General features: G+C 58.9%; 1 protein-coding gene across 1 annotated transcript in view; it reads right to left on the minus strand.

Moving 5' to 3' along the window:
- Positions 1–7,875: 7,875 nt before the first annotated feature.
- The window catches only part of CSPG4 (chondroitin sulfate proteoglycan 4), a 36,393-nt gene continuing 17,160 nt past the window's right edge, over positions 7,876–27,108 (minus strand). Inside the window, exons 2-10 of the mRNA XM_082618092.1 lie at positions 24,501–24,664; positions 19,473–23,000; positions 17,608–18,090; positions 17,099–17,275; positions 15,256–15,454; positions 15,042–15,176; positions 14,776–14,942; positions 10,944–11,127; positions 7,876–10,618 (exon numbers count right to left, since the gene is read on the minus strand). Coding sequence (XP_082474218.1) covers positions 8,790–10,618; positions 10,944–11,127; positions 14,776–14,942; positions 15,042–15,176; positions 15,256–15,454; positions 17,099–17,275; positions 17,608–18,090; positions 19,473–23,000; positions 24,501–24,664 — 6,866 coding nt within the window. The 3' untranslated portion in view covers positions 7,876–8,789. The remainder of the gene's footprint in view (positions 10,619–10,943; positions 11,128–14,775; positions 14,943–15,041; positions 15,177–15,255; positions 15,455–17,098; positions 17,276–17,607; positions 18,091–19,472; positions 23,001–24,500; positions 24,665–27,108) is intronic.

A 27,108-nucleotide genomic window follows, 5' to 3' on the forward strand; every position in this document is an offset into this window, starting at 1 on the left:
ATTTAACTTTTTATTTTGGAGAGTTTCAAACATATACAAAAATAGAGAAGCTAATATAACGGATCGCTGTGTGTCCATACCTCAACTTCAACACTTATCAACCCTGGGCCAATATCTTACTCCCCCGTAACCCTTGCTTCCAGGAAACTCTAGCATCACACAACCTCCTCTGCAAATACTTCAGTGCAAAAGTTAGATTTTAAATGTATCTGTTTGTTAGAAGGCAGCCTACCAGGGAGCTGGTGTTACTCTGTCTTGCCCGGTGCTCTATTCCCAGTGCCCAGCATGGTGCCTGGCTCATAGCCAGTGACCCGGGATGTCTACACGGCTGTGTCTCAGGTCTCTGGGGAGGGGGTGTGTGTGGGTTCCGGTTTGCACAGGTCGGCTGCTGTCAGGGAGTGAATCTGCACGTGCCTGTGTGCGTGGCTGCATGTGGCAGTCCCTTGAATATGTGTGTGTGTGTGCACACGTGTGTGTTGCCGTGGCAGCTGGTGGCTAAATGCATGCTTCCTCCCTGGAGTCATCTACCACACCGCCCAGGACCCAGTGACTTGCTCTGGGGAGTATTTCCCTCTTTCTCAGCAAGGCATGGGGTGTGAAAGGGTGGGAGGGGGATACGCATCAGACCCCCCACCCCTGCTCTGGAGGGCTGGGTTCCAGGCCCGGGGTGGCCCGGAGAGCCCCTCCCTGTTCTCCACACACAGCATAGCAGGAGGCTGTGCTGTTCCAGCCGGCAGAGCAGGCAGCCTCCTTCCTCCCTGGCACTGCAACCTGCCCTGTTGGGCTGGCATCAGCTGGGTGGGGTGTTGAGTAGGTATGTATGAGGGGTAGTGGTATCCCATCCTGGCCAACTCCTAAGGCTCCTCGGGTGACTCCTGGGTAGTTGGGCAACTGAGGCCACTCAAACTGGGGACAACTGGGTGCCGAGTTCTGGTCCAGGGCTCAGAGCGCCCCCATTCCCCACCCCAGGGGTTGACCCTGGGAGGTGGGCAGTGGGAAGAAGTGCTTCCAGCCTAGCACCAGTTTACTCCTGGGGGCTGCTTCCACTCAGACCCAGCTTCCACAGGAGTGTCCCTCAGTCTGGTCCCCAGAGCCCTGTCTGCTCCAGGGTCCATCGCCTCCTCGCTCAGGCTCTGCATCATCTTCCCTCCACAAGCTCTGCCTTAGCCTCAGCACTCCCTGTTCTTCAGGGCACAGCCTAGGCTCCTCTTCCAGGAGGCCCTGGAGCTCTGGACCCCCGTGAGTTCACCCCACCACCCTGCCCTCCTCCCCCTGGGGCAGGCAGGTTCCAGTGGGCCGCCTCCCTCTTGGGTCCCTGGAGCCAAGCCTCTTCCAAGGTAGCCTCCCTACAACCTCAGGGAGGTCCTCTGAATCAATGGGGTGGGGGTGAAGGGAGGAGGCCAGAGTGGGGCTGCTGGCTTCTCCTACCCAGAACTTGACCCCTTGCTGTACACCTCACTCTCCCTGCCCAAGCCAGCAAAGCAGAGTGTCTCCACGTCCCTCTTCACCACATGGGGGATGCTTGCATTTGGCCTTCCAGGAAGACTGAACATTTGTTCAGCACCTACTATGCGCCAGGCACCGTGATGCCTGTAATAAACTCTAAAAATAACAATAACCCCAACTTTGAACATTTGTGAAGCACCTACAATATACCAGACCCACGCTAGGCTGTTCAGTAACAACTGCTCTTATAACAGCAACTCGTACAATGGTCAGCGTTTACTGAGTGTTTACTATGTGCCTGGTGCTGTTCTAAGAGCTTTGCTACAGCAATGACCCTTTGAGAAGAAGACTTGGTCAGTTGCTCTGTTTTTTAAAAAATAAATTTGTTTATTTATTTATCTTTGGCTGCGTTGGGTCTTCATTGCTGCGTGCGGGCTTTCTCTAGTTGCGGCGAGCGGGGGCGACTCTTCCTTGCGGTGCGCGGACTTCTCATTGCGGTGGCTTCTCTTGTTGTGGAGCACAGGCTCTAGGCGCGCGGGCTTCAGTAGTTTTGGCATGCTGGCTCAGTAGTTGTGGCGCACGGGCTTAGTTGCTCTGCAGCATGTGGGATCTTCCTGGACCAGGGCTCGAATCCGTGTCGCCTGCATTGGCAGGCAGATTCTTAACCACTGCGCCACCAGGGAAGTCCAGTTGCTCTGTTTTGATAGGTCCTAACTCAGGCAGAGGAGTGGGCGCTGGCCTGGGCCTCTAGCTAGCCACATCCCATGGTTGCCGGTAGGGACAGGAAATGGGGTAGAAATGAAGAAGTGGGGCTCTAGGCAGAAAGCAGGCAGCCTGCTCCCCCAGGCTTGGCTCCATCCTCTCTAGGGTCAATTATCCCATCATGAGTTCGAACAGGTGGGTGGACTTGTACAAGTTAATTGGGCAGACGCACTCATGGCCTCTGCCCTCCCTCCTTCAGTTCATGTGTTCTGTCCCCAGACTCTGAGGTTCTCAGGGAAGATCATGGGGCGCAAGGGCTAAGGTGCTGAGACCTGGAAACTTCTTGGAGTCCCCAGGCCCTGCCCCAGCCACCTGTCCAGGTGCCACCCCCACAAGGCAACCTTTTAGCAGGGCTGACTCAGAAAGGGCCCTTCCGGCCTGAGTCACCACCTTCCAGGAGTGCCCAGTCTCTGCCAGCCTCACCTACCTTCCTGCTTGCTCAACAGCCCTTTATAACAGGCTCTGCCTTCCCCAACAAGACCTGGCAGGGTTGCCCCTGCCGCTCTCTGGTTCTTGGAGGTCTCTGTCCCAGCCAGTATGTCTGGTAGCCCTGGCCCACCTGCACTTGCCCCGATGCCTTTCTGGGTGCCAGGAATCCCACTGCTGAGAGATGCATCCTTGGCATCTGGAGGGGTTCTGAGCCTCCAGGAGGCCCAGCTCTGCCAGTAAATTGCTGTGTGATGGTGGCAAGTCACTCCTCTAAGGTTGGGACTCCGAGCTCCCAAGTTGAATGCAAGGGGGGTCCTGTGGGTAGGGGAGAGGGGGGCCACCCTTGGCTCTGCTCTATTCCTTGCCCATAGAGGCTGGGTTCACGTGGTTAAACCAGCTGGCACAGGGGGTTCTGAGAAGGGGCTGGAGGAGCAGGGAGAGGCTGAGTAAGAGGGGTTCTGGGTGGTCTCCCCACTCCTGCCCTATTTAATCCACTTTGACTCTATCTGTGGTGGGCTTCCACATGTGATGTGGTCAAAATGTTCTGCCCATGGGGTTCGGAGCAGATAGACCCCAGGTGTCTGGATGGGAGGGAGCCATGGGTGGGTGTGGAGAGACAGAGAAGTGAGGAGGGACAGAGTCAAACAGGATCCTTAGAAACGTAATGCCTGCCTGGGCCCTGGATGGGGGCCAGAGCAGCAGTACGGAGCCTCGCCTGCCCTCCTAGGGGATGAGGGAAGCCGGCAAAGGAAGTCTGGGTGGGACTGGTGGTTAGAGACCTTCTGGGCCTGCGGGAAGGAAGGGGCTACATTCTGGCAATAGATGTTTCCCAATCATCCCTCCATGCCTACTAGCACCGGGCCGGCTGGACACTGCCCCAAGGGAGCACACAGTATTGAACTATGTTTATTACCAGGTGCAGAGGGCTGAGGCCTTCGCCAGGCTTGGGGGCCTCAGCAACCTTGGAGGGGAGGGAAGTTGGGTGCCCCAAAGGCACTCCCAGTACCAGGGAGGCACATAGGCTGGGGGTCACAGCCAGCGTGTGTTTTGGGGGGCAGAAGGGACAGCTTGGCAGCCTCCATCCAGCCTCTCTTGCTCCCCACCCTCTGCAGGATAGAGAGCTCTGGGAGGCCCATCTTCCCTTCTTTATCAGGCCTGGGCCAGACAGCAGCTTCTCCACTCCTCTGCTGGCTGCTGCTGCTCAGCCCTGGGGGAGACCCAATGCACTGACTAGTGACCTTGGCTGGACACCTCCCTTAGTCCCTCCCTCTGCAGGCAGGGAGGGGCCAGGGAGGGAAGGACCAGCTGGATTGCAGAAGGCAGGGTGCAGGGAGCTGCTGCACTGTCCAGGGACCTGTCTTTGGGAGGTAAGGATGGGAGTGGACAACTCCCTGCAGACCCTGCCCACTGGATCGGACTGGCTGCCGGCCTCACCCTCCTCTGCTTCAAGGACTTAGACAACCCATCTAATCTGGGCTTCAGGACTGACACTTGAGCCCTCTGTGAACTTACAAGGCATCAGAAGGAAGCCTTGGGTTTAGCTCTAGGCTCTGGGCTACCAGAGCTGGTAGTTGCCGTGCTGGGGACCCGGGGAGCTCTTCCAGCTCCCAGCTGAGGCTGCGTTTGGGGAGAAAATTCCTTCTTGGCCACTGGTTGACTTAACCAAGGGCTGCTTCCGTCTTTAGGGGCTCTTAGGACATCTGAAATGTGAAGCACAACCCACCAGTTATCCTGGTGGCCACAGGGGGCTCTCTGAGGAGTTGGCATGTTTTATGAGGACAGCGGCTATCTCATTGCTGTACCTCATTGCACTGAGAATGGAAATGTGAGCAGGAGGTAGGTTGGTCATGCTTGACATTAGCCCCTGCTGCTTCTTCCACGGAAAGGCCCGACACTCTGTAAGGAGAGAAGGAAACGGCCAGAGCCAGCTGCCCTCCTACTCTGGGCTTCCCCGCACCAGCTAGCTCATGCCACTGGGTTAGGGCATACATAGTGTGGTAGTTACTCATTGGCATGTCTGGGGTTCTTCAGGAAGGGCCAGGTAAATTTCTATCTGCATCTCCCACAGCATTTTTGGCACCAAATGCCCTTGCCAAAAATGCCTGACTAATTCTAGCAGTAACTACCCAAGGATGGCATAAACTATGAGAGGACCTAGGATGGGACAGGGGCTGTAGAGAGAGGGGTCCAGCACGTCTGGCCTCCATCTTGGCTCCACTCACTTGCCGGGGCTCCCTCACTTGTGAACATCATCCGTGTACCCCATCTCTCCAGCGAGCACAGTGTGGCCTCCAAGTTCTGCAAACTCTGACTCCTCGGCCCCTGGCAGGATGAGCTCCCCACTGCTGCCAACCCCAGGTGCTGCAGCACCCCTCGGAGGATAGCCTGGATGCTACGTATACCCCTCACACATCCAGTGGCAACAGCATCAGGACCCGGTGACCAAAGGTGTGGTGCCCGGCCGGAGGAGCCCTCAGGAAGGGCGGCTGTGTTATGATGGTGGTTAGATTACTGACGGCGCTGCGTGAACTCCCCGTGTTCCTCTTGGATAAGAGGAGGGACAGCTGCTCACACAGGGCCCAATGCTTGCTCCATGCCAAACTGCCCTGTGTCATAACTTCCTGTCTGCACACCCATCCCTCCCACCAGACTGTGAGCCCCATGAGGGCAGGAACCATGCCCAACTCCAATAAAAGCCACTGACAGCAAAAAAACCCCAAACTCCCCCCAAAAAACAGGAGACCCAAAGAGAGAATTCTGGGGGGGCTGCCCAGGTACCTCTATCCATTTAAAATCTGGAATCTTCAGGGCCCAGAGGAAGATGCTAGCACCCCTGGCAGTTCCCACTGGTCAGGAGTGGTTGGTTGTGGGGGGAGGAGGAGGAGGAGGACCATTTCTCTTGCTTCCTATTGGAGGACAATGGTTCCAGCTCTATGGGTTCCACAGCTGACATAGCAACTCCACTTAAAGGGCCAGCTCATAGCATGAGGAGAGGGGCTCAAAAGGAACCCCATCTTTAGCACCCAAGAGGCTAAACCATTGAGGCTGGTGGGCAGGGTTTCCAAGCTGGGGACCTGGGGATCTGGGCTCCTCTGGCAACCCCTACTCTGTTCCCCACACCCCCTTCACCATCCTTCTTAATGTGGGGTCACTTCCCAGCTCTGCTGATGTCAACTTGGGTCTGGTGATGGGCAGGACATCCTGGCCCTTGGCTCAACGTGGCCAGCTCCTGGGACTGTGGGAGGGCCATAGGCAAGGAGCACTTAACTCTGAAGTTTGTATGTGCACCTGTGTGTGTGTGCATATGAATTACATAGGAGAGTATTTATCTCTGTGCTGTGTTTCTGAAGGTCTGAAAGTGCATAGCTGTGAGCACAAGTGCACATTGTGTTTGTGTGTGTGTGTGTGTGTAAGAGTGTCAGAGGTTCCTGGACATTCCTGAGCACTTGTGCACAGGTTGGCTCCTATCCTCAGTGCCTGGGAGGAACCAGCTCCTTAAAGGAACGAATGGTGAGTTATTTTGTAAGGTGGGTAGCAACCTCCTTAAGCCTGGGTTGTATATCTGAAACCTGCAAGGGATTTACCTAATAAATTGAGGTCCCACATTTAGAATGGGTTCCGAGGTTGGTGTCCCAGTGAAAGACACTCTCCCAGGTCCTGCCCAGTGTCCAGCCCAGGCTTGGGGGGCCGGATCAGTGTCAGCCTGTGCCAGCTCACTGGGAGCAGGCCAGGCCAGGCCATGTGAACAGAGAGGGTATCATCAGGCCTCTGGAGAAACCTGAGCTGAGGCCAGATCCTGCCTGGCAGGTCTGTCACCCTCTTCTCGGCTTACACTCCCAGGGAAACTGGTCGTCGCCCTGGGTGGAGACTGGCCCCAGATATCAGGGCCCTGAGGATGCAGCCTTGAGCTCCCGGGAGAAGCTGGGCAGAGTGTGGGGTGTGGCGTGGAGACGTGCTTGGCAGGGCCTCTGGATGAGGCTTGGCCTGGGGTGTGCTGGAGAGACCAGGCTTGAAAAGGAAGCTGGGGCCAGGATCATGAGCCCTGGGTATGGAGGGATCTCTGCAGAACCCCCCAATTACAGGTCCTGGCCACCTTCCACGAGGGGGAGGCTTTCAGTGTGGCAACAGGAGTTGGCTGGGCCTCAGGGGTCTGGCCTACTCTATGGTTGCCTTGCTGTGCAAGACTCTGGACAAGCCTCTTCTCCTCTTTCTCAGTCCCCTCTTGGTTCTCTGGGGGCCCTTCCAGCAGTGATCTACCAGGATTCTGGGTTTCCTCCCCGAAACTTCTGAGAGTGGGGGAGGCTCTAGGAGGCTGGATGCTGAAATGCAAAAGGCATTGTGGGGAGGGGTGGTCCAGGGGCAGCACCGTGGGGAGAGAGAATCTTCTCTCTTGCCCTAACTCTTGGTTCAGGTGTTACAGATGTTGAGCACAAGGAATAGGTGATGCTGCTCAGCTGCCGAAGCCTGGCCGGTGCTCTCCACCCCCAATGCAGCTGTGCTCAGGCCCCAGCAACTCCCTCCCACCTCCCCCCAGAGCTCAGACAGCTCTCCTGCTGTTTTTCTTCTGAGGACTTCAACCTGCTTCCAGGGCTTGGGGTATTCCCTGGGACCCAGAATCTGTCTCCATTGCCCACGACCCTGGGAAACCCTCTAGAGGGAAAGGACCAGAGAGTGGTGGCTCCTCAGCAACTCATCGAGGGCCTTCTGAGGATGCTGTGTCTCAGATCCATCGCTGACCACATGATGGACTCTTGGGCCATGTACAGGGACAGCTGACTTTTCAGAACCCTTGCTGCTTGCTCTGCCTTTGAGAAGCAGCACTCTTGGTCCTCTTGTTGGAAGGGTAAAGACCAGCAGAAATCTTCCTTGTGAAAATCTCCAGGGAGCTGAGGGAACGCACCTCCGGTGGTCCCCCTCTGCCCCCAGCCTTGGGATCCCCAAGTCCCCCTCTCTCCTCATCTTTGCTGCTCCAACCTCTTGAGAGATGAATGGAGAGGAACAGACCCTGGTGGCCTAGTGGTTAGGATTCCAGGCTTTCACTGCCGTGGCCCGGTTTCAATCCCTGGTCAGGGAACTGAGATCCTGCAAGCCGCGCAGTGTGGCCACAAGTGGGAATTCGGGCCCCATCTCTCCTGGTGGCTGAGGTCTGGCGGGATGGCCTACACTGGTGGAGTGCAGGCTAGTGTGGCCAAGGGCCCAGTGCATGGTCAGACAAACAACACACAGCTGTCCAGAACCTCTTATCCAGAAGCACCGTTTATCCAGGCCCCATGGAGCCGAGTGCCCCCAAGTACCCGCCCCAGTCCTCAGGGGAGCACAGGCACCGCAGGGGCCCATGGCCTGAGACCCTGCACGCTCCCCAGCCCAGCCCACTCTGGGGCCACAGACCCATGCTTGTCTAGCCATCAGCCCATCAAGGTGGGGCCCTGGGAATGAGCTGGCCTCAGACCCTCCTCTGTTTCTCACCCCAGGGGCTCCACCAGTCTGGGCTAGCTCAGCACCATGCTAAATAGCTTCCTTGCAATGCCCCTTAAATAAACCCATCCCAGAGCAACCCACCCACCTTACACCCTGGATACATTATTCCACTGGCTTATGCCTTCTAGAGAGTGGGAGGACTCTCTCCTCCTGCCCTCTGCTCCAGGAAATACCATCTCCCTAAAAAACCAAGGGAAAAAGTTTTCCTCTCAGCTCTGGGGCAGAGATGAGGGGAGGCCTGGCTTGGAGTGGAAAAGCCAAGAATCCCCATCTGTCCCTCCCTTCCCTTTCTTCTCCTTGCCTTCTTAGCAGCCTGGGTCAGGTGTGACTTACCCAAGGTCACAGACCCAGGACCCAGAGTCCTGACCATATAGGAAGTGGCTCTGGTTTTGACAGCCCACACTAGCTCCAGGGCAGGGGACTGACTCCAAGCCTGCCTCTGCCCTTGGCCCCTTGCAGTTCTCCTGGCTCAGAGCGAGCTGGGGAGGTTACAGCTCTTGACTCCACTTGGTCCTGGACCCCTGGGGCTTCCTCGCAGCACCCTCCACCCCTGGCGTCCCCAGGGCTCTCTGGCTCTGGGGATACTCAGACAGCACCAGGGCATGGGAGCAATGGGGCCGGGGCCTGAGGAAGCCTGTCCCTGGCCCCATCAGCATCTGGGCCCAGGCCAGGCCTCACACCCAGTACTGGCCGTTCTTGAGAGCAGGGTTGGATGTCCGGCAGAACTGCAGCAGCTCTGGGTCAGGCTGCCCCCCCGGCGGAGCCCCCTGGCCAGGCACCGCTGTGAGGGGGATGGCCTGGCCCGGCTCCACCTTGCGGAAGGTCTCTGTGTCGCCAGCCAGGCCATTTCGGGGCTTGGCAGTCAGCACCTGGACGCTGTGCTTGCCCGTCTTGTTGCGTTTGCGGAGGTAGAAGAGCAGAGGCACGATGAGTGCCAGAAGCAGGAGGACCAGGCAGACGGGGACGATGATGCTGAACATGTTGGCCTCGAGGAAGCCCAGGAAGTGCCCCCTGGCCACGGTGGGCGCGGGGCTGGAGGCCGCCAGGCCTGGCTCACCAGTGGGGGTGCTGCTCCCTGGCTCCCCTGCTTCTGTCCGAGCAGGCAGACTGAGCAGGGTCACTCTGTAGGGCCGGGCTGCGTTGTAAGGCTCCGTGGCAAAGTCCAGTGAGGCCACGGCAGGAGGGACACCCCTGGCCCACAGCTCCAGAGTGAGACTGTCGCCTGCAGGTCCAGGAGAGCTACCCTCCGGCCTGCCCACCTCCAGCCCCAGCCTCCCGTCCTCAAGGTCCTGCTGGGTGAACTGCTCCACAAGCTGGCCGCCCCTGGGCTCTGTCCTGGCCCGGGGCACGCGGACCACGCGGCCGTGCCGGGGTCCCGCCAGGAGCCGGAAACGCGGCACACTGCCCGTGCGGTTGGCCAGCTCGCCCGCATCTAAGACTGTGGGGTCCAGGCGTAGGGTGGCACCCTGGGGCCACGGCCCACCTGTCCACACATGCAGCAGAGCCCTCACGGTGACATTCACCGTGGCGGATGCGTTGACACCCCTGGCCAGTGCCAGGATGCTGAATTGGTCGTGAGAGGAGGAGAAGCTGGTGAAAGCAAAGACCACTTCGCCCTGGTCTACCTGGAACTGGCTGAAGGCTGTGGCAGGCTGCCCGCGCACCAGGAGATGCCCATGCCGGGGCCCCTGGGTGAGGCGGTAAGCTGCGTCTGCCTCCTCCCGATCGGAAACCACCCGGAGCTGCTGCCGGCTCAGGGAGGAGCGCCCTAAAGCTTGGGGCACCTCTAGGGGTGCCCGCAGCTGCACCTCAATGGCCGAGGGCAAGACGTCCACGGCCAGGGACATGGGCAGGGGCGGGCTGGCCCCATCAGACACACTCAGCTGGAAGGTGCCCACCACGCTGCTCCCATTGGCCACAAAGGCCAGCCGCCCTGCATCCACGTCGGCCTGGGTGAAGCAGGTCACAGGCCCCGGGCTGGCCCCTGCCAGGCTCAGGAAGCCGTTGTGGGGGGCCCGCTGCACCTTGTATTCGATCTCCCCCGGAGCCGAGTCTGGGTCCACCACGCTCAGCTGGGCCCGGGAGATGGGGCTGCGGGAGCCCCGGGTGAGCCGGAGCGGGATGGAGGTCTGCGGCTGAGGCGGCCGCTCATTCACATCCCGCACTGTGATGGCGAAAGCCTCTGAGGTTTGGGGTCCCACCACGGAGGCCCCTGCGGGCCCCTGGAGGTGGGCACGAAAGTGGAAGTCATCCTGCTGGGTGCCCCCGCCGCCATGGGTGTACACCAGCTGCCCTGCGGCCAGGTCAGACTGCAGGAAGTGGGGCCGCCCGGTGTGGAGGGGCTCCTCAGACACCAACAGCTGGCCCCGCTGGGGGAACCGTGTGATCTGGAAGAGCACATCATGCTCCGAGCGCTGGGGGGCCGGAATGCTGGCCAGGAAGTTGGAGGCATCGAGGGAGGCTGTGGTGATTTCGGCCCGCTGGCCTTCCGAGACCCAGAGACCTGGGGGTGGGACACAGGCTATGAAGGTCCCGTCCACTGAGGGGAGAGCCATGGGCCCTCAGACCAGGGTCCCCAAGGCCAGGTTTGTCCCTCCCCCCTCAGACCAGGTACCCCAGGTTGGGGCTCAGGATCCCAGGACGACCAGGATCGTGTCCCTCCTTCTGACCTCAAAGCCTCCCCACCTGCCCACCCTCCCTATAATTTACCAGGTCCTGGGAGTTGACATGAGCTGTTGACCTTGGCCTTGTGTCCCCTCCTATCTGGGTCTCTCCCAGTGTCCGCCCCCCGCCCCCCCCCAACGTTGCCATCCCACCATGTTGTTCACCTTTGTTCTTCCAGAGGCGGCTGGGGCGCTGGGGACAGGTAGCTTCAAAAGACACAGTCACAGCAAGGGTGGCGGCCACGTCGGGGGCAGGCGGTGAGGACAGCCGGAGCTCCAGGGCGTCATGGGCCTCCCAGAAGGGCTCGGGGGGCATCTCGTGCTCATACAGAACATTCCCAGCATATACCTGCGGGGAGAGCCCATTACTGGGAGGAGAGGCAGGTCCAGCCCATGGTGCCCAGGAGCACTGGGCGCTTGGGCCTCCCTGACAGCCCCTCGGAGCCCAGCCTCCCTGGAGGATCTCCCCACTGTGCCTTGCTCTATGTCTGTAGCCCATGCTCTCCCTCACCAACTCAGTGGGTCGCCAGAAAACAGTCACATGACAGTGAAGAGCCAGGCTCTAGAGTCAGATGCCTGTGTCAAATCCCAGCTCTGCCACCTTGGGCAAGTCACCTCAAACCTCTGAGCCCCTGGGAAAAGCAATGCTCTATCTGTGCTTCTCTCGACAACAGGTCTTTCCTCTTTTGCATGAAATCCCTTACCCTCTTCCTTACTGAAGACACTGCTTCTACCATCTCCTGTCTTTCTCCCATGGCATCAATTTCCCCCCAAACGGATTATTCCCATCATTACGCAACTATGCTATCCGCCCACCGTAAAGAAGAAACTTCTAGGGCTTCCCTGGTGGCGCAGTGGTTGAGAGTCTGCCTGCCGATGCAGGGGACACGGGTTCGTGCCCCGGTCCGGGAAGATCCCACATGCCGCGGAGCGGCTGGGCCCGTGAGCCATGGCCGCTGAGCCTGCGCATCCGGAGCCTGTGCTCCGCAACGGGAGAGGCCACAACAGTGAGAGGCCCGCGTGCCGCAAAAAAAAATAAAAGAAGAAACTTCTCTTGACTTCACTTTTTACACCAACATTTGCTGTCCCACCACCCACACTTTTGCTCTTCTTTGCAGCAAAAGTCCAAAAAGAATAGTCTATACTCTCCCCCATGCCGTCTCGAGTGCACTCCACCCAGGCTTCCACTCCTGTTGTCACCAAGGGCACAATGGCCTCTGTGTTGCTGGACCCAGTGGCTGGTTCTCAGAGGCACTGGACACAACTGAGCATTCCTTCCCCCAGCCCACCCGATGGCTTCCAGGAAGTTCTGCTCCCTTGGTTTTCCTCCAACCTCACTAGTCGCTTCTTCACAGATGCTCTGGCTGGTCCCTCCCCTTCTCTGCAATGTCTGTGACTTGGCCTTGAGACTCTATCTACAGGCACTGCCCATGTGCTCTTGGTGGGTCTCACGTCCTCAAATGCCAGCCATGAGATGACCCCCTTATTTGTATCTCCAGCCAGGGCTGTGGTCTCCTGAACTCCAGGCTCGTAGCCACCTGCTTCCTGGGCAGCTCCTCGAGGATGTCTGAGGGACATCTCAAACTCAGCATGTCCCAGACAATCCCTGACCTGCCCCACCTCTCCCAGCCTTCCCACCCCAGGGGGCACAGCTCTGTTCTTCCCGTGGCTCAGGCCCCACACCCTGGAGTCACCCCTGATTCCTCTCCTCCTCTCACACACCATCATCTCTGGCCTGGATTACCACAAGAGCCTCTTAACTGTGTCCTGGCTTTGGCCCCTGCTCCACTCCCCTCTACAGTTTGTCCTTAATGCAAAAGTCAGAGTGAGTCTTTAAAAACGTAGGTCAGGTTCTGTCTCTCTTGCTCAGACAGTGCAATGGCTCACCACCATTTGGCTTCAAAGACCCCATGTGACCCCCTTACCCATGACCTCACCTCCTCCAACTCCCCCCATGGCAACTCCACTCCAGCCACACCCACTGTTCTCTAGGGGCCGTCTGCTGTTAAACACCAAGGAACAGTCTCCACTGCCATCAAGAAATCCATTCCCTCCCCCTTCTAATCCCAATGTGTCCTCTTGGCTTATCTTCTGTTTTCCCCTTTTAGGAGACACAGGGAACTATTTTCCTTCTCTCAGAAAAACAAGACTTATGCAATAGTGAGATGGAAGCCGACTGGGGTCACAGTGTGCAGGAGATTCTAGGAGCAGCGGGGTTGTGGTGAAGTGGGGAGCCGAGCCCAGTCACAGGGGTAGCTGCTCTTCAGCTGACGGCTGGAAGAGGGAACACAGGTCTTTTAAGAAACGGAAACCAGGGTTTTGGTTTTTTTTGGTGTGTGTGAGATCCCCTAATTTTAAAATATTAAATGCACGTGCAGGCCAAATAAAACACATCTGTGGGCCAGCTGTGGCCCGCAAGGACTGCCAGCTGTAACCTCTGGCTCAGGCTGACGGGTGGGCAGGAAGGAAACGGAGACCCTCAGGAGTGGGGGTGAGAGCCTGGATGCCTGGGTACAGGAGCTACTTGTGGGTGGGAGGTGTCTGGCTGGGGATGAAGTAAGTCACAGGCAAGGTGGGGAGGGGTCCCTGACCTCTGGGAATCAGTAGTGTCCTTTGGTCAAAGAATCTTGGACTAGCAGTCCGAAGGCATAGCCCCGGTTTTGCTTCTTACTAGCCGTGGGCTCTAAATAGAGTCACCTGACCTTCGTGAGCCTCAGTTTCCTTATCTGTAAAATGGAGACACCTGGTCCCTGCCCTACCCAGCTCAGAGTATTGTGGCACAGTGGCACTGTCAGATACCACCCAGTCCTGCCCTGCCCACTTCTCCAAGGGTGTGTGTGTGTGTCTGCCACGAAGCCTCCTCCCAGCTTCCCTGGGTGGCGCTGCCAGCCTGGCCCCCTGGTGGCCATTCAATTCAGTCCTTCAGATTGCTGGGGTGTGAGGGAAGCACAGCAGGGTGGGGGAGGGGCCTGAAGGGCTCATCCTGTTCCCTCCCCCTTCCTGGGCATCCGATGACAAAACCTGCCACGGATTCAGGGTGCACAGCTGCTGCAGCCTGCTCAATATTTCATTATGGGGAGGGGCAGGAAGGGAGCCATGGCAGAAGCTGGGAGAACAGAGAACCCAGGCCTGGGGGATGGTGATGTCAGCGACCTGAGAAATCTTCCCACCCTCGTTAAAGTTACCTCCTTCCCCATGCCTGAAAGACCACCCCCGCCCCACTCCGCCTTCAGGGAGAACCAAGGCTGCCCTGGAATGCTTGGTACCTCCTGCACTTAGAAGGGGCCTTAATCTAAGTGATGGCTGCTGGCCCCACTGGTACAGTTAGCACAGAGAGCTCTGTGACCCCAGCAGAGGCAGCCTAGCGGTCTGCCTCTTCCCATGGCTGAGAGTTCTAGTTTCCACTGGTGGCCTCTGCTGTGCTCTGGGATAGCTGTGTCCTGAAGCCGCCATGATGGATGGATGGCAGCTTCACTCCCAACTTGACTTACTCAGCTGCTTCTGTCCACTCGTCTGCTTTCAGGACCCACTCTGCTTCTTGCTGGCTCTTGACCTGAGCCCCAGGCTCACACCTCTGCCCACAAGCCCAACAACTGCCTTTATCTCAAACTCTATTCCCTCCAGATCAAACACTGCCCCTCACCAGCCACTGGATTGTCTAGGGTCCCCTATGCAGTGTGCCTTTTCCAGCCCCCTAGGGTCCAACTGCAGTTCCTTCTGGAAGCCAAGCCCCAGAACCTGATCCCTGCCCTGGGACCCTATAGCCCTGACTTCCCGCATCCTTCTTCCTCCCCCTGGAACACTAAGCCCCATCTGCCCTACCAGCCTGGTAGCTCCTGGAGGGCGGGGCATGCAGAACCTGGACCATGGCAGGCCCAGGGAGTGGCTGCCAACGAGGCTGGAGCTGGTACCCGTGTCTACATGTGTGTCCAGGGGCAGAGTGGGCCACTTGAGGCTGGATGGAGTCTAAGCGGTGGCTGTAGAGAGTGGTCCTTACCTCTGCCTGAGTGAAGTTCCCCAGGGCCTCCCCGGTGCTGCCCTGCTGGGTGTGGAATAGCCGGCCAAGCCGGGGCCCCCGTACCACACGGTAGAACAGGTGGTGGGGGTCGATGCCTGTGCTGGAACTGGCTCTCAGGATCTGGCTGCTGAGTGGCTGGATGGACCCTGCGAGAGGTAAAAGGGGACTGTCAGCCTCTGACCAGGAGGCAGGGCAAGGCCTGTGACTGCTGGGGAGGCAGCCTGCCCCTGGCATGGCACACCCACCTGGGCAGATGGTCAGCGTCCGGCTGCCCTCCAGTGAGAGGAGCAGCTGCTTCTGGGCCGTCACCCGGAAGAAGTGTCCAGTGGAAGTATGCTCGCCATCAGACAGGATGAAGAGGAAGCCTCCGTCCGGGGCTCCTAGGACAAGCGTGGAGTTGGGTCTCGCTGGCCCACGCCGGCGCCCATCCTTGGGGCACCCCCACCTCTCGGCACCCACCTCTGTGTGAGAACAGCACGAGCCCGCCGTCGAGCTGGGCCTGGGTGAAGCTGTGGACCTCGGCGCCCGGCGCTGTCCGCAGCACCACCTGTCCATTGCTGGGCTCCTCAAGGGTGTAGACCAGGTCCTCGGGGCCTGAGTCGCTGTCTGTGCCCCTAAGGGCCTCCGGAGGGATGGGCACAGTGGCCCCCTCCCACATCTGGGGGTACAAGCGTGCAAAGGTTCTGCCCCCACCAAGCTTACCCACTTCTTTCCTCCCTGGCCCTGGGGCCACCATCAGGGCTCCAACCACACTGCCATCTGGGCTCCCCTGCACAAAGCGCCCTCCACCCCATTCAAATTCCCCTGTTGGCCCAGGGCTCCCACGCCCAGGCTCCCTGCTCTCTATCTGTTCTAGTCCTGCTTGTCCGTCAAGGCCAGTTCATGAACCCCAAGAAGACCCCAGCTCTCAGGCCCTCCCCAGAGATCCCCAACCCTGACCCAAAGTGCTGCTTAATGTGGCCCACTGGCAGGGCAGGGGTCTCCCTTCAGACCCTCCATGGTGAGTCTGGGCAGGGGCTGGTACACGATGGGAATCGTGATTTTTGTCTGCCCAGGATACTTAGAAATGGGCTCCCTTTCCTGGTGAGGGATGGGGTGGGAGGCTTGGTGAGCTGGAGAGGCCACTGTCTTGCAGCACTGAAGCAGCACTGGGATGGGGGCCCAGGTGTTTCCAGTGCAGTCATGAGCCCCCAGGCAGGTGGGTGAAGGCTTCCTGGGGGCAGGCAGCCCCACCCCACGCTCAGAGTGAAGGGGAGCCCCCCTCAAGCCTCCCACCTGCGAGCAGGGCAGGATCCTGTTCCTGTTCCAAGGGTCCTATTACAGGTCCTGCTGGGTCAGCAACTTATGAGCAGTACTGGGTAGGGGCTCCCATACCTGGAAAACTGAGCCCCCTGGGATTCCCCTAGCCCAAGGCTGAGCTCAGCCAGAGCTCTGGAAAGAAAGCGGCAAGGCACAGATGCCGGGCTTTAGCACAGGGCTCCTGGCACAAACACGGTGGACAGCACCACCTGGTGGCTGAAGTGCTACACAGCACCATCTGACTGTGGTTCCAGGGCAGCCCTTAGCCTGAAACCTAACCTCTGCTGGCCTCCCCACCACGGGGCTGCTCCCCACAGGCACATCCTACACCAGCAAAGATTCCCAGAGCCCCATGTCACAGACAGCCCAAGTCAGCCCTCTTTTGAAGCCTTCCATGGCTGCTGCTGACCCAGAGTCCACACTCTAGAAGTCAGCATTCAAGGCCCTGCCCATTTGCTACCCTGCTGTGTGGCCCTGGTCAAGCCACACCCTTTCTGTTCCACCAGTAACTTCTACTGTGACCCTGGAGAAGTTTTGTCACCTTTCTGGGCCTCAACTTCCACCTCTGCTGGATGGGGGCACCACTACTCTGCAGTAGTGTAAGAGGCAGGGGATTGGCGAGCCAAGCGGTGGCCTTCACTTGCTGGTGGTGGGAGTGGAGAGCAGTTGGGATCCACCCTTAGGGGTCTGAAAGAGCTTTCTTCAGGAGTCCTGGTCCTGAGCCATGGAAAAAGCTTCCTGCTGAGGGTGAGTCCAGGGAACAGCAGGACCAAGCATGTCCATTCACAAGGCTGTCTATTGCACTTATAAGTGTCCAGTAATAAAACCCCACACCTGTGTTCTATTTTCAGTGCAGTCGCTCTTCTCTCTTCCCAATAACCTAGTGAGGCATGTGGTAGGATCCCCATTTTACAGAGGAGGAAACTGAGGCTCACAGAGGGGGAGCTATGTGCTGGCCTCTCTCTGGGAGGGGAGGTGGGAGGTGGTCCTAGAATGCTCTCACCTGCAGGCCTGTGTTTGTGGTGAGGACGGGGGGTTGGTCGTTGACAGGCAGGATGGTGATGGTGAAGGTCACGGGCTGGCTCTGGCGGTCCATCTCTGAGGCATTAGCCACTAGGACGAAACTGTCTGCCAGCGTCTCGCTCCCGTCATGCACATAGAGAATCAGCTGCTGTTCCACCTGCAGGCAGGCCCAGGGCTAGGGGTCAGGCCCCAGCAGGCCTGAGACCCATGGTGGGTCTCAGGCCCAGCACGTTTCATGCCCTGCCTTTGGGTGCAGGAGGAGATTGACTCCTCCAGAGCTTCACTTTCTGCAGGTGGCAATGGGGACAATCATTTCTCCCAGAGCGAAGGAATGAAGGAGTGGAGGAAATGGGGACATTCATCTCTCTCTGCCAGGGAGGGAGGATGAGATGAGGGGCTCTGTAAATGTGGGCTCCTGCCTCCTATCTGTGCATACCTCCAGACTCTGCCCCCAGAGCTGGGCTGCACCCTGGGCCTCCCTGACCATACCTCTCTCCAGGAGAAGGTGCTGAGGGTCCTGTCTTGAGGTCCTTCCTCTCTCTGCAGGACCCCATGCTGGGGTGGCTCCAGCACCTGCAGGTCAAGGCCCGGCAGCGTGGGGAAGTAGGGCCCAGTGATGCGGAGCAGCGGAGGGGCCAGCGTGCGGGTGCCGCCCTCGGGGACGCTGAAGTTCAGCGCCTCTAGTGGGATGGCAGCGGGCAGCACCTCCAGCTCCACGTGGACGCCCTCGAGGGGAGCACCCAGGCCTGAGGACACATCCAGGGAGAAGACATCGCTCCAGGCCTCAGGGCGGGAGTGCAGGTACAGGACCCTGCCCGCATCCACCGCCTCCTGGGAGAAGCTGTGCACAGGGTCCAGGCTGGGCAGCTCGGCTGCTGTGGCGCTGTGGGACAACATCACCAGGTGGCCAGAGCTTGGTGGGGTCTTCACTGAGAACACAATGTCTGCTGGTGGCACTGCCTCCTGGGCTGCCTGGTTATGAGAGGGGTCACAGAAGGAGGCTGTTGAAGCCTCTGAGGTACACACTCCCTCGGCGATGTACGCAATCACACATCCTCAGATTCAGTGACACGGACATACAGTCTCACCACACACAAATGTGTGGACAGAGACACATATATGTCGCACACACGCACATACACGCGCACACGCACACACACGCACACACACACACTGACTGCCCCTGCCATGCTACTGCCACAAGAGGGCGCCCCATCCTTCTCAGCGACACAGACTTCTACAGTACAGGCCCCAGGCAGCTTGCAAACCCTAGTCCAGTCTAGGGCTTGGAGGGAAGTGCTCCCTCATCTGATGGTCCAGCCATAAAGGCTATACATCACCCCCAAACTCACATTCCTGTTCTGTCCCTCTGCTTGGGATACTGTCCCCCCGTTCTCTGCTGTTAAATCCCAGACTCTTCAAAGCCTGGCTCAAATGCTGCCTTCTCCCGGCAGAAGACTTCCCAACACCAGACATGTTTAGTCACAGTCTGCCCTAAAGTCCAGACAGCCAGAACCACAAGAGGCTCAGAAGTTGGCAGTGTAAGAGAATAAGGCCCAGAGAGGGCAAGCAACTGGTGTGAGGTTGCACAGCAAGGCAATGGGTCTGCTGGATGGCCTGCGGTTGCTCTGTGAGGTTCCTGGGTGGTCAGCAGCCCTCTCCAGACCTTGAGGCCTGGCCTGAGGTCTGGGGAAAGAACTGAGGACATGGGGAACTTCTCTGGTGGTCCAGTGGTTAAGAATCCACCTTCCAATGCAGAGGACGTGGGTTTGATCCCTGGTTGGGGAATTAAGATCCCACATGCCTCGGGGCAACTAAGCCCGCGAGCCGCAACAAAGGTCCTCCGTGCCTCAACTAAGACCTGATGCAGCCAAAAATAAAAATAAATAAATAAATATTAAAAAGAAAAAAAAAAAAGAACTGAGGACATGGGAGCTGGGCGGTGGGGGCAACCAAGCCTGTCTTCAAGGCCTATAGTCCTTAAAGTTTGTACCTGTTAAAACCCTCCAGAGAGCCTACTCTTGTTCGAATACAGATTCTCAGGCTCCATATCAGAGTCTATGGTCTGTGTGGGCCCAGGAATTTGAATGGTTGGTCACAGCATGTACATGTGTGCACATGACATGTGGGGGAACACGTAACCCATAGGCAGCTGTATGTACAATAAACTCCCCAGAAACCCTCAGGCACCCAACATGCACATGTACAGTTACATACCTAAGGCACATACACACACTGGCCCAGAAGCCACCACAGGCACATCCCAAACCATCCAAGCACGCATGGCATGAAGGCTGGAGGGAAAGATCCCCTTTACCTGGCCCATACCCCTGCTCACGCCCTCAGCCCTTTACCTCCAGCTGGTCTCGTCTGATCTCCGCTGCCTCCCCCTGGAAGACATAGATCTTCTTGTTCTGGACCAGGTGCAGTGGGGCCAGTGGCCCCTCTAGGGCAATGGTCACTTGTAGGGTGGCATCTGTGTGCACAGGCCCTGCCTCCACAGAGAAGCCCAGGGTATCACGGGGGCTGAGGCTGCCGTTGTGGCTGTAGAGAATGGCCCCATCCAGCAGGTCCTGCTGGGAGAAGGTTGTGACTGGCTGGCCGCCCCGGAGCAGCTGCCCCCAGCGTGGGCCGGCTGTGACATGGTAGTGGACCTCATCCCCACCGCGGATATCTAGGTTGGTGTCCAGGTGGAGCACAGCTGTGTCGATGGTGCCCTGGCCTCCTTGAGGGACCACAAGGCTGGAGCCGTTGGCCACACGGAGGTAGGGCTCCGAGGCCTGCACTTCGAGCAGCGCTGTGGCCTGGTGCTGCCCATCGGACACCTGCAGCTGGATCCAGCCGCGGTCGGCCCCCGAGTGCATGAACAGGACCCGCCTCTTCCTGAGGTCCTCCTGGGTGAAGCGGTAGATGGGCCGAGTGGGCTCATCTACAGCCACGATGCTGCCGAAGAGGAGGTCCTTGCGGGTCAGCACCAGCTGAGCATCAGCAAAGCCGGAGTCAGCATCGCTGAAGGCCATGTCGTCGGTGGTCAGCAGCCGCTGCCCACCGCGGGCCACGTGGAAGACGCGGCTGATGGTCTGCACAGGGGCGTGGTCATTCACGGGTTGGATGGCCACCCGGAAGACACCCCGTACCTCCTCCCAGGCCACATCACCACTGCCCTCGCCCTGGCGGGTAGCCACAAAGGGAATGTCATCTTCCGTGGTCTCAGAGTCGTCATGCTGGTAGACCAGCCGGCCGTGCAGCAGGTCCTCATTGGTGAAGGATGTCACCATGGTGACACTGTCCTGTGCCCCCTGCCACACCAATCTGCCGTGGCGGGGCCGCTCCATGACCTCATAGAGGTAGCTGGCACTGTTGAGACTCTTGACAAAGAGGTGATCAGCAGAGAGGATGCCCTGGCCGCCCTCAGGCACCGAGAGGAGGACGTTGGTGAGGACAGGGGCGTCCGGATCACCACCAATGTGGATGGGGAAGGTATAGAGTGGGGAGAAGTGTGGCGGGGCTGTGACCCGGAAACGGAAGGAGTCCTCGATTGCCTCTGAGGCACGTGCTGTGGCCCCATAAGTCAACCGGCCAGCCTGCAGGTCATCCTGGGTGAAGCTCTGACCGTCCGACAGCCGCATGCCCTGTAGCTGAAGATTACCCTTCCTGGGGGCCTGAACCACCTCATAGTGGAAGGTGGTGGGGCTCGGGCCTGCCTCCTCCAGGGTGGCTTCCAGGTGGGCTGTGGTGATGGCCTCCTGCTGGGTGTTCTGTGGGTGCAGAGGCTCCAGCCGCAGCAGCCACACGGTGGCTCTCTGGACTATCACTGGGAAGGACAGATTGCTCAGGGTCTCCTGGCCCACCTGCACCTCCAGGGCCACGTTCTCCACGGTGTCCTCGGCGTGGTGCTGCGGGTCGGTGCTCAGGTACCTCACGCGGCCCTGCTCCACGTCCCGCTGGTGGAAGGCCCGTGTGGCCTGCCACTCGGTGCCCTCTGCCCCGCCCGCCCCCTGCTTCTGCAGCTCCCCAAACTGCAGGGCCCCCGTGAGTCGGAACAGCACGTTCACATCCTGCCCCACAGCATTTGTCTCAACCGACAGGTTGGAGGGCAAGACAGGTGCAGTGGAGCCCTGGGCCAGGTGCAGCCCTGTGTTGTGGCGGACCTGAATGGTCGGCTGGATGGCCACCACCTTCAGCGTGACCGGGGGGCTGGCTTGCAGCCCGTCACTGACCCGGAACGTCAGGTCCGGGGCGGGCCCGCCGCGGTGGACGTACACTAGGCTGCCCGCATCCAGCTCCCGGCAGGAGAACTCGGTCGCTGGCTCCCCAGGCTGGTCTTGGCGCTCCACGGGGAGGCCGGCAGGGACACCAAGGAGCTGGAAGGTGAGGCCCTCGCAGGCGGAGTCTGGGTCATCGGCCCGGAAGACCTCCGGCCCCAGCAGCTTCTGAGTGTGTTTCAGGATCACCATGAGGCTGCCTTGCGGGAAGATGACGCGGGGCGGGTCGTTGACGGGGTTTATCTGAATGGGCAGGATGTACGTTTGGCCCCTCCGAAGGCAGGAGGGCACGGGCCCCCGAGCTGTCACCGACACCTCGAGCACCAGCTGGTCAGAGGTGTCCTCGGAGCCATCGTGGACGAAGCGGGCCTTGCGGTTCACCACGTCCAGGAGAGTGAACATTTTCCGTGCTTGGGCACCCGGGATGTCCAGCTCCAGCTCGCCGTGGCGGGCCCTGCGGCTCACGCTGAACAGCACCTGGGATTTGCGCAGCTCGGCCTCGCTCAGATCCAGCGTGGGCTGCACGTGCCGCCACTCCAGCCAGGCCGTGCCGCCCTCAGCCACCACCAGCGGGTGGATGGTCAGCAGCTGGGTGAAATTGGCGAAGATCGGAGGCAGCCCTGGTTCAGGGGTGCAGGGCTCAGGCAGCTCCACGGCCGGCCAAGCCTCGGGTGCCAGGGTGGAGAAAGCTTCGTATGGGCCGTAGGCATCCTCCTCGTCCTCGTCCTCCTCCAGCCTGCAGCCGGCCTCCATGCTGCGAGTCAGCAAGGCTTCCCGGAGTCCCCATCTCTGCCCATTGATGCTGAGATCCTCCAGGCAGCCCCGCAGGGAGACGTTGACAGCCAGGCCCAGGCGGTGTTCCCAGAGATGGCGAGAGCCCTCTGCATCCAGCCCCCCAAGGAGGAGACTGCCTCGTGGCTCTAGGTAGCTAAGGACCCCACGGTTGGAAGTACGTGTGGGGTACTGGTCCACGGAGATTTCCAGCCTGTGAGCATCCATGTGGACACTGACCTCGTGGGGCTGCCCATCAGCCACAGGCACGCTGTTGTGGAGCAATACGGTGCCCTGGCCCTTCTCCACCACGGCCCGCAGGTGGCCCTCAAATATGTCCACGTAGATGAAGTCCCCATGCCGCCCCCCTGCCTGGAAGGCCAGGGGCGCCTGCCAGCTCCGCGTGGTGAGTGTAAACTCCAGGGTGCCTTCATCCCGAGTGCCCCAGGAAGGGAAGGCAGCCAGTGAGTGGGGCCCAGAGAAGCCCATGGCCACGTCATCACCGGCAGAGAACTCCTCAGCACAGCCCTCAGGCACGTCTGGGGTCAGTGGCCGAAGGAGGCTGCGGCCATTGAGGGTAGCTGTGTGGAGGCAACCCCGCAGGGGTCGGCTGGCTCTGCTCAGGTAGGGCAGGCCAAGGCTCCCGGTGCCCCCCAGGAAGAGCCCGTAGGGGACCTCCAGGGGGGCCTGCTGGACTTGGGCGGAGGCATTCAGGAGCCCATCGACTGACAACAAGGCCCAGCTGTCTGACACGGTCAGCCCCACAGTGTGGGGAATGGAGTCGCTCAGCAGTGTCTCTGCCAGGGTCTGCATCCTCACCTCCTCCTGGCCCAGGATAAATCTGACCTGAGGAGAGACGGGGGAATAGGGGATGGGGGAGGCACACTGAATCCATCACTTCTGCAGTAAAAGCATAACTGGTCTCCCACACTTGGGGTCCCCAGAGCAGAGGGCCTAGGACAAAGGCTTCTCATGCCACTCCTCTCCCTTTCCTGCCATCTCTTTACGCATCCCCAAACACTCACCAAAGTGATCTCTGTGCCAGGCCTGGATGGGCTCAGGGGACCCCGATGTGAATCCGATGTGGTCCCTGCCCACACAGAACTGTCATACAGCAAGATGCTTTCCTAGAGATTCAGCCTAAATTCTTTTATGTCTCCCCTCTTTCCTTGGGTGAGAGGTGCTAGAAAAATCACCTTGGAATACAGAAGATTCTTCCCCTGGCATAACATGGGCACCTGGGAATCCCCTGAGGAGTCCCCCTAAGTAGACCAAAACACCATGGGGTCACTGAGGCAGCCAGGCTCACTGTTCAGAAATGGGGAGCCCAATCAGATGCTCTGTGTTTTGACCTGTCCAAGGGGAGGTCCTTGGGGAGAGAAGAGAGACATGGTTCTGTCCCCAGGACATTGACACCAGAGCCAGCTCTGGTGTGGTGTTCCCACAACCAGATGGTAAAATGGGTGGTGGCAGAGGATGGAGACTGAAAGAGCAGAGCACGAAGAACGTATGGCCTTGGGAGTCCACGTCTGGGGCACCTTTCTAGGGGGTGTGGCATCAATATACCTGGCAGGGAGGAAGAGCATCAGTGCTAGGTTGTACCAGGCCATGTTCAACAGTGACACCTCATGGCAGTGAGAAGCAATGGCAGCATCAGATGGACTGAAAGCAGCTGAGGGATTGAGAGGACCAGAGGCCTCTCTCCCCTGGGGTGTGGAAGCAGATGGTTCCCCCAGATTTGGACTAAGACCTCATGTTCTCAAACTCTTCATGGTTAGGGGGAAACCTCAAGAGAGAGCCAGAAGACTCTTTGCTAATAAAGCTTGTGGTGACTTGAAGGATGAAACAGAAAACTGAGGAAGCTGTGGCAGTATTGGTTGTTCCATCATCGACAGACCGTGGTGAATCAGGGTGATTGGTGCTATGCCAGAGGAGTGCACGGGGTGCTGGAACCCAGGAGAGGGGACCCAGTCCAGGTGAGGAAGGGATGCCCATGCTGAGACTTCAAGGAGAGGCTGGAGTTAGGCAGGTGCAGGGAATGAGTGAGGCTTGCACCAGGCAGAGGGAGTGTAGTGAGCAGAAGCGAGAGACCACGAGACGGCAGGCAACTGAAAGCAGCCAGGGTGATCAGGACACAAAGGACCGGCTAGGGGTCGTGGTGAGAAGTGTGGCTAGAGAGCAGGAGGGCAGAGCTGGTTCATGAGGAAGTCACACCTTCTGGGATGCTTCTGTCCATCTCACAGTGGGGAACTTGAGACCTCAAGGCGAAAGTGACTCCCACAGGGTCACACCACCGGTTGGGGGCCACTCAAAGCTAGAGGAGTCCAGCAGGGAGATGTCACTGACCTGCAGGCGTCCAGAGTGGAGCTGCAGGAGGAGGTAGTCAGCCGGGCCTGCCGCCAGGAGAAGCAGGGCTTCGGGCTGGGACGTAGAAAACTCCAGCTGTAGGTCTATGTCAGTCAGAGCCATGGCCACAGGCACCTCCAGGTGGTTCTCTCCGAAGAAGGAGGCTGTGTGACAGAGAGAGCTGTGGTGAAGCTTAGCCCCTTGCCTGGAGGAGAGGTGCTGCAGGGTGGACGGGTGGGCTGCAGGGAGGGCATGGCATGCTGGTGCTCCCTCACGGTTCTCCTATGTGGCGCTCTCCCGTGGCCTCAGCTGGTCCCAGCACCTGCTTGGTCCTGGCACCAGAAGACACGGCCTCACCTTGTGTCCAGCCCAGACCCTGGCTCTGAAGGAGGCCAGACCCAGCATTTCAAGCATCTCAGGTCTCTTCCTCAGAGGTTTCTGGGGCCAGAGGCCTCTGGCAGCTCTGGCTGTCTTCCCCTGGCCCTCAGAGGAATCTCCATCCTGGGTCTGGCTCAAAGGGAAATGGTCACTGGCCTGATCACCTGGCCCGATGGTCACAACCCCCAGGAATGAAGCTCTAGGAGAACCACCTCTACCCAAACTGATCTCTGCTCAAATTCCTTCTCCTAAGCGCCCATATGGTTTAGCCCCTGGGTTGGCTGGGACCACAGCTGGGCTCTGGTGGTGCTAAGTCAGGCAACCCACCCATCCCTGCATCTCTCTTGGGCCATGCTCCCAGCTGTCTTTGGGGGTCGGTGGGGGCAGCTTGTTGGCCTGAGTCCATCGAAGAGCAAAGGCTCTGAGGCTAGATGGAGACCACATGCAGTGCCGGACCCAAAAAGGGCCAGACTTCCTCCATCACCCTGTATTGCTTCCTGCTGCTTAGCTATTAAAGGTCCCTGGTGAGCGGTCAGATCCGGCCCCTTTATTTCCACCATGGCCAGGAAGCCAGGGATGACAAGAGCTGAGTTCTTCAAGCCTTGGTCTGAGGCTGAAGACAAGGCCTGAGAGGGGATGACGGCCTGATGGGCAGGCCAGAGGGCCTCCCAAGACAGGGGGTCATATTTGGGGTTTCCCAGGGTCAGTGGTCCCTGTGTAGGGACACCTCCTCTTTTTAAGTTGTCACCCCCTCCAGGCAGTTTCCCCAAATTAGCCTCCCTTGGCCTCTAACCTACTGCCACAATTTCTGGTCCATTCCTTTTGTGGAGATTAGTGCCATATATAATGTTGACTCTCCCCACTTGACATCCAGGGCTGGGGAGACAGGAATGGGTTACAGGGATGATCCACCCCCCTTGGGCTTCTCTTAAATCCGGTGAGAGTGAGTAAAGGCTGATGGCTTTGATAGGGATGATCTGGCACCAGCCATATACATGCTGGTCCCCGGGCAGCCTGAGCCAGCTGACATGCACCTGAAGAAGTAGCATCAGCCACTGGAGGAGTCCCAGACTTGTATGTCCTAAGGGCAGCCAACACAGCCTGGAGGGATGGAGGGATATCCAAGAAAGATGATGCTCTTCCCCCCAGACTGAGCTGAAATCCCTTCTACTTATCCCCTCTTGCCAGCACTTGCTGGCAACACCAGAGCCTTGTTTGGGAAGCTAAAGGAATCAAAGGAGAACTGCAAAACCATCCAGGCGGACACAGCCCAGCAGGCCCAGGACACCTCGGTGACCGTGAGGGACAGACCAAGGAACTGGCAGCTGGCAGGCACCTACAGGGGTGCCTTATCTGCAAGATCATCAATTCTTAAGAACAAAATGCAGCACACTAAACTGAGGGCAGCCACAGCCAAAGAGTGGCGGCAGGTGGCCCCGCAGGATGGAGCCACCACCGTGGCACGTAGGAACTCAGAACAGCTGGCAAGAGCTGATTGTTACATTTTCAGGAATTTTGCAAGCCAGGTGATGTTGCCCAGTGAGAACATTTATACCACGGAACGAGGCAAACACTACAAATCAGGGCTCCCTGTCTCCAGGAGAGCCTGTTGCTAAACATTTACCTGCCTACCACGCAGGAGTTGGGGGCCCATTGCTTCCCCTGTGTGGGAGTGAGCACAAGCCCTCACCCACACTCCCTTTTGCTAAAGGTGGATGTCAATCTGCCAGGGCACAGTCAAGCTGAGGAGAAGGCAGGAACTTAAGTAGCTGGCTGTCTCTAACCACTGAACCACCTGCCTCCAGCACCCTCCCAGCAGGGGAGAGTAGCAGCCTGTTAGGCCTGGTTCTCCAGGCCAGAGTGGGAGGGTGACAGGAAGCAGAGGTTCTTTCCAGAGAGCTGGGGTCTGAATGGGCCCATTGAGGGGCTGAGCCCTGCTGTTTCCTGCGGGGCCAGGCGGGAAAGGGCTCACACAAGCTGCCTTGTGCTGTTGGGACCGCACAGGGCAGGCAGCCCCCTCGCCCCAACGGAGGCCTCTGAGGCCTTGCTGGCCAGGATTTTGGAAACTCTGACAGTGCCACTCCCCCCACCTCCTGGTCTCCTTCTGCTGCCTCTCTTACTGTCTCTGATGGGCTGCAGTTGTAAGAACCCAGAGTCCCCGTTCTGGGCTGGGGGCAGGGGGACAGTTGGAGAGGGGCTTCGAATGGAGAGGGGATGCAGGATAAAGAAG

The sequence above is a fragment of the Mesoplodon mirus genome (genome assembly GCF_964341445.2).
Source record: "Mesoplodon mirus genome assembly, chromosome: 4".
Taxonomy (NCBI): domain Eukaryota; kingdom Metazoa; phylum Chordata; class Mammalia; order Artiodactyla; family Ziphiidae; genus Mesoplodon; species Mesoplodon mirus.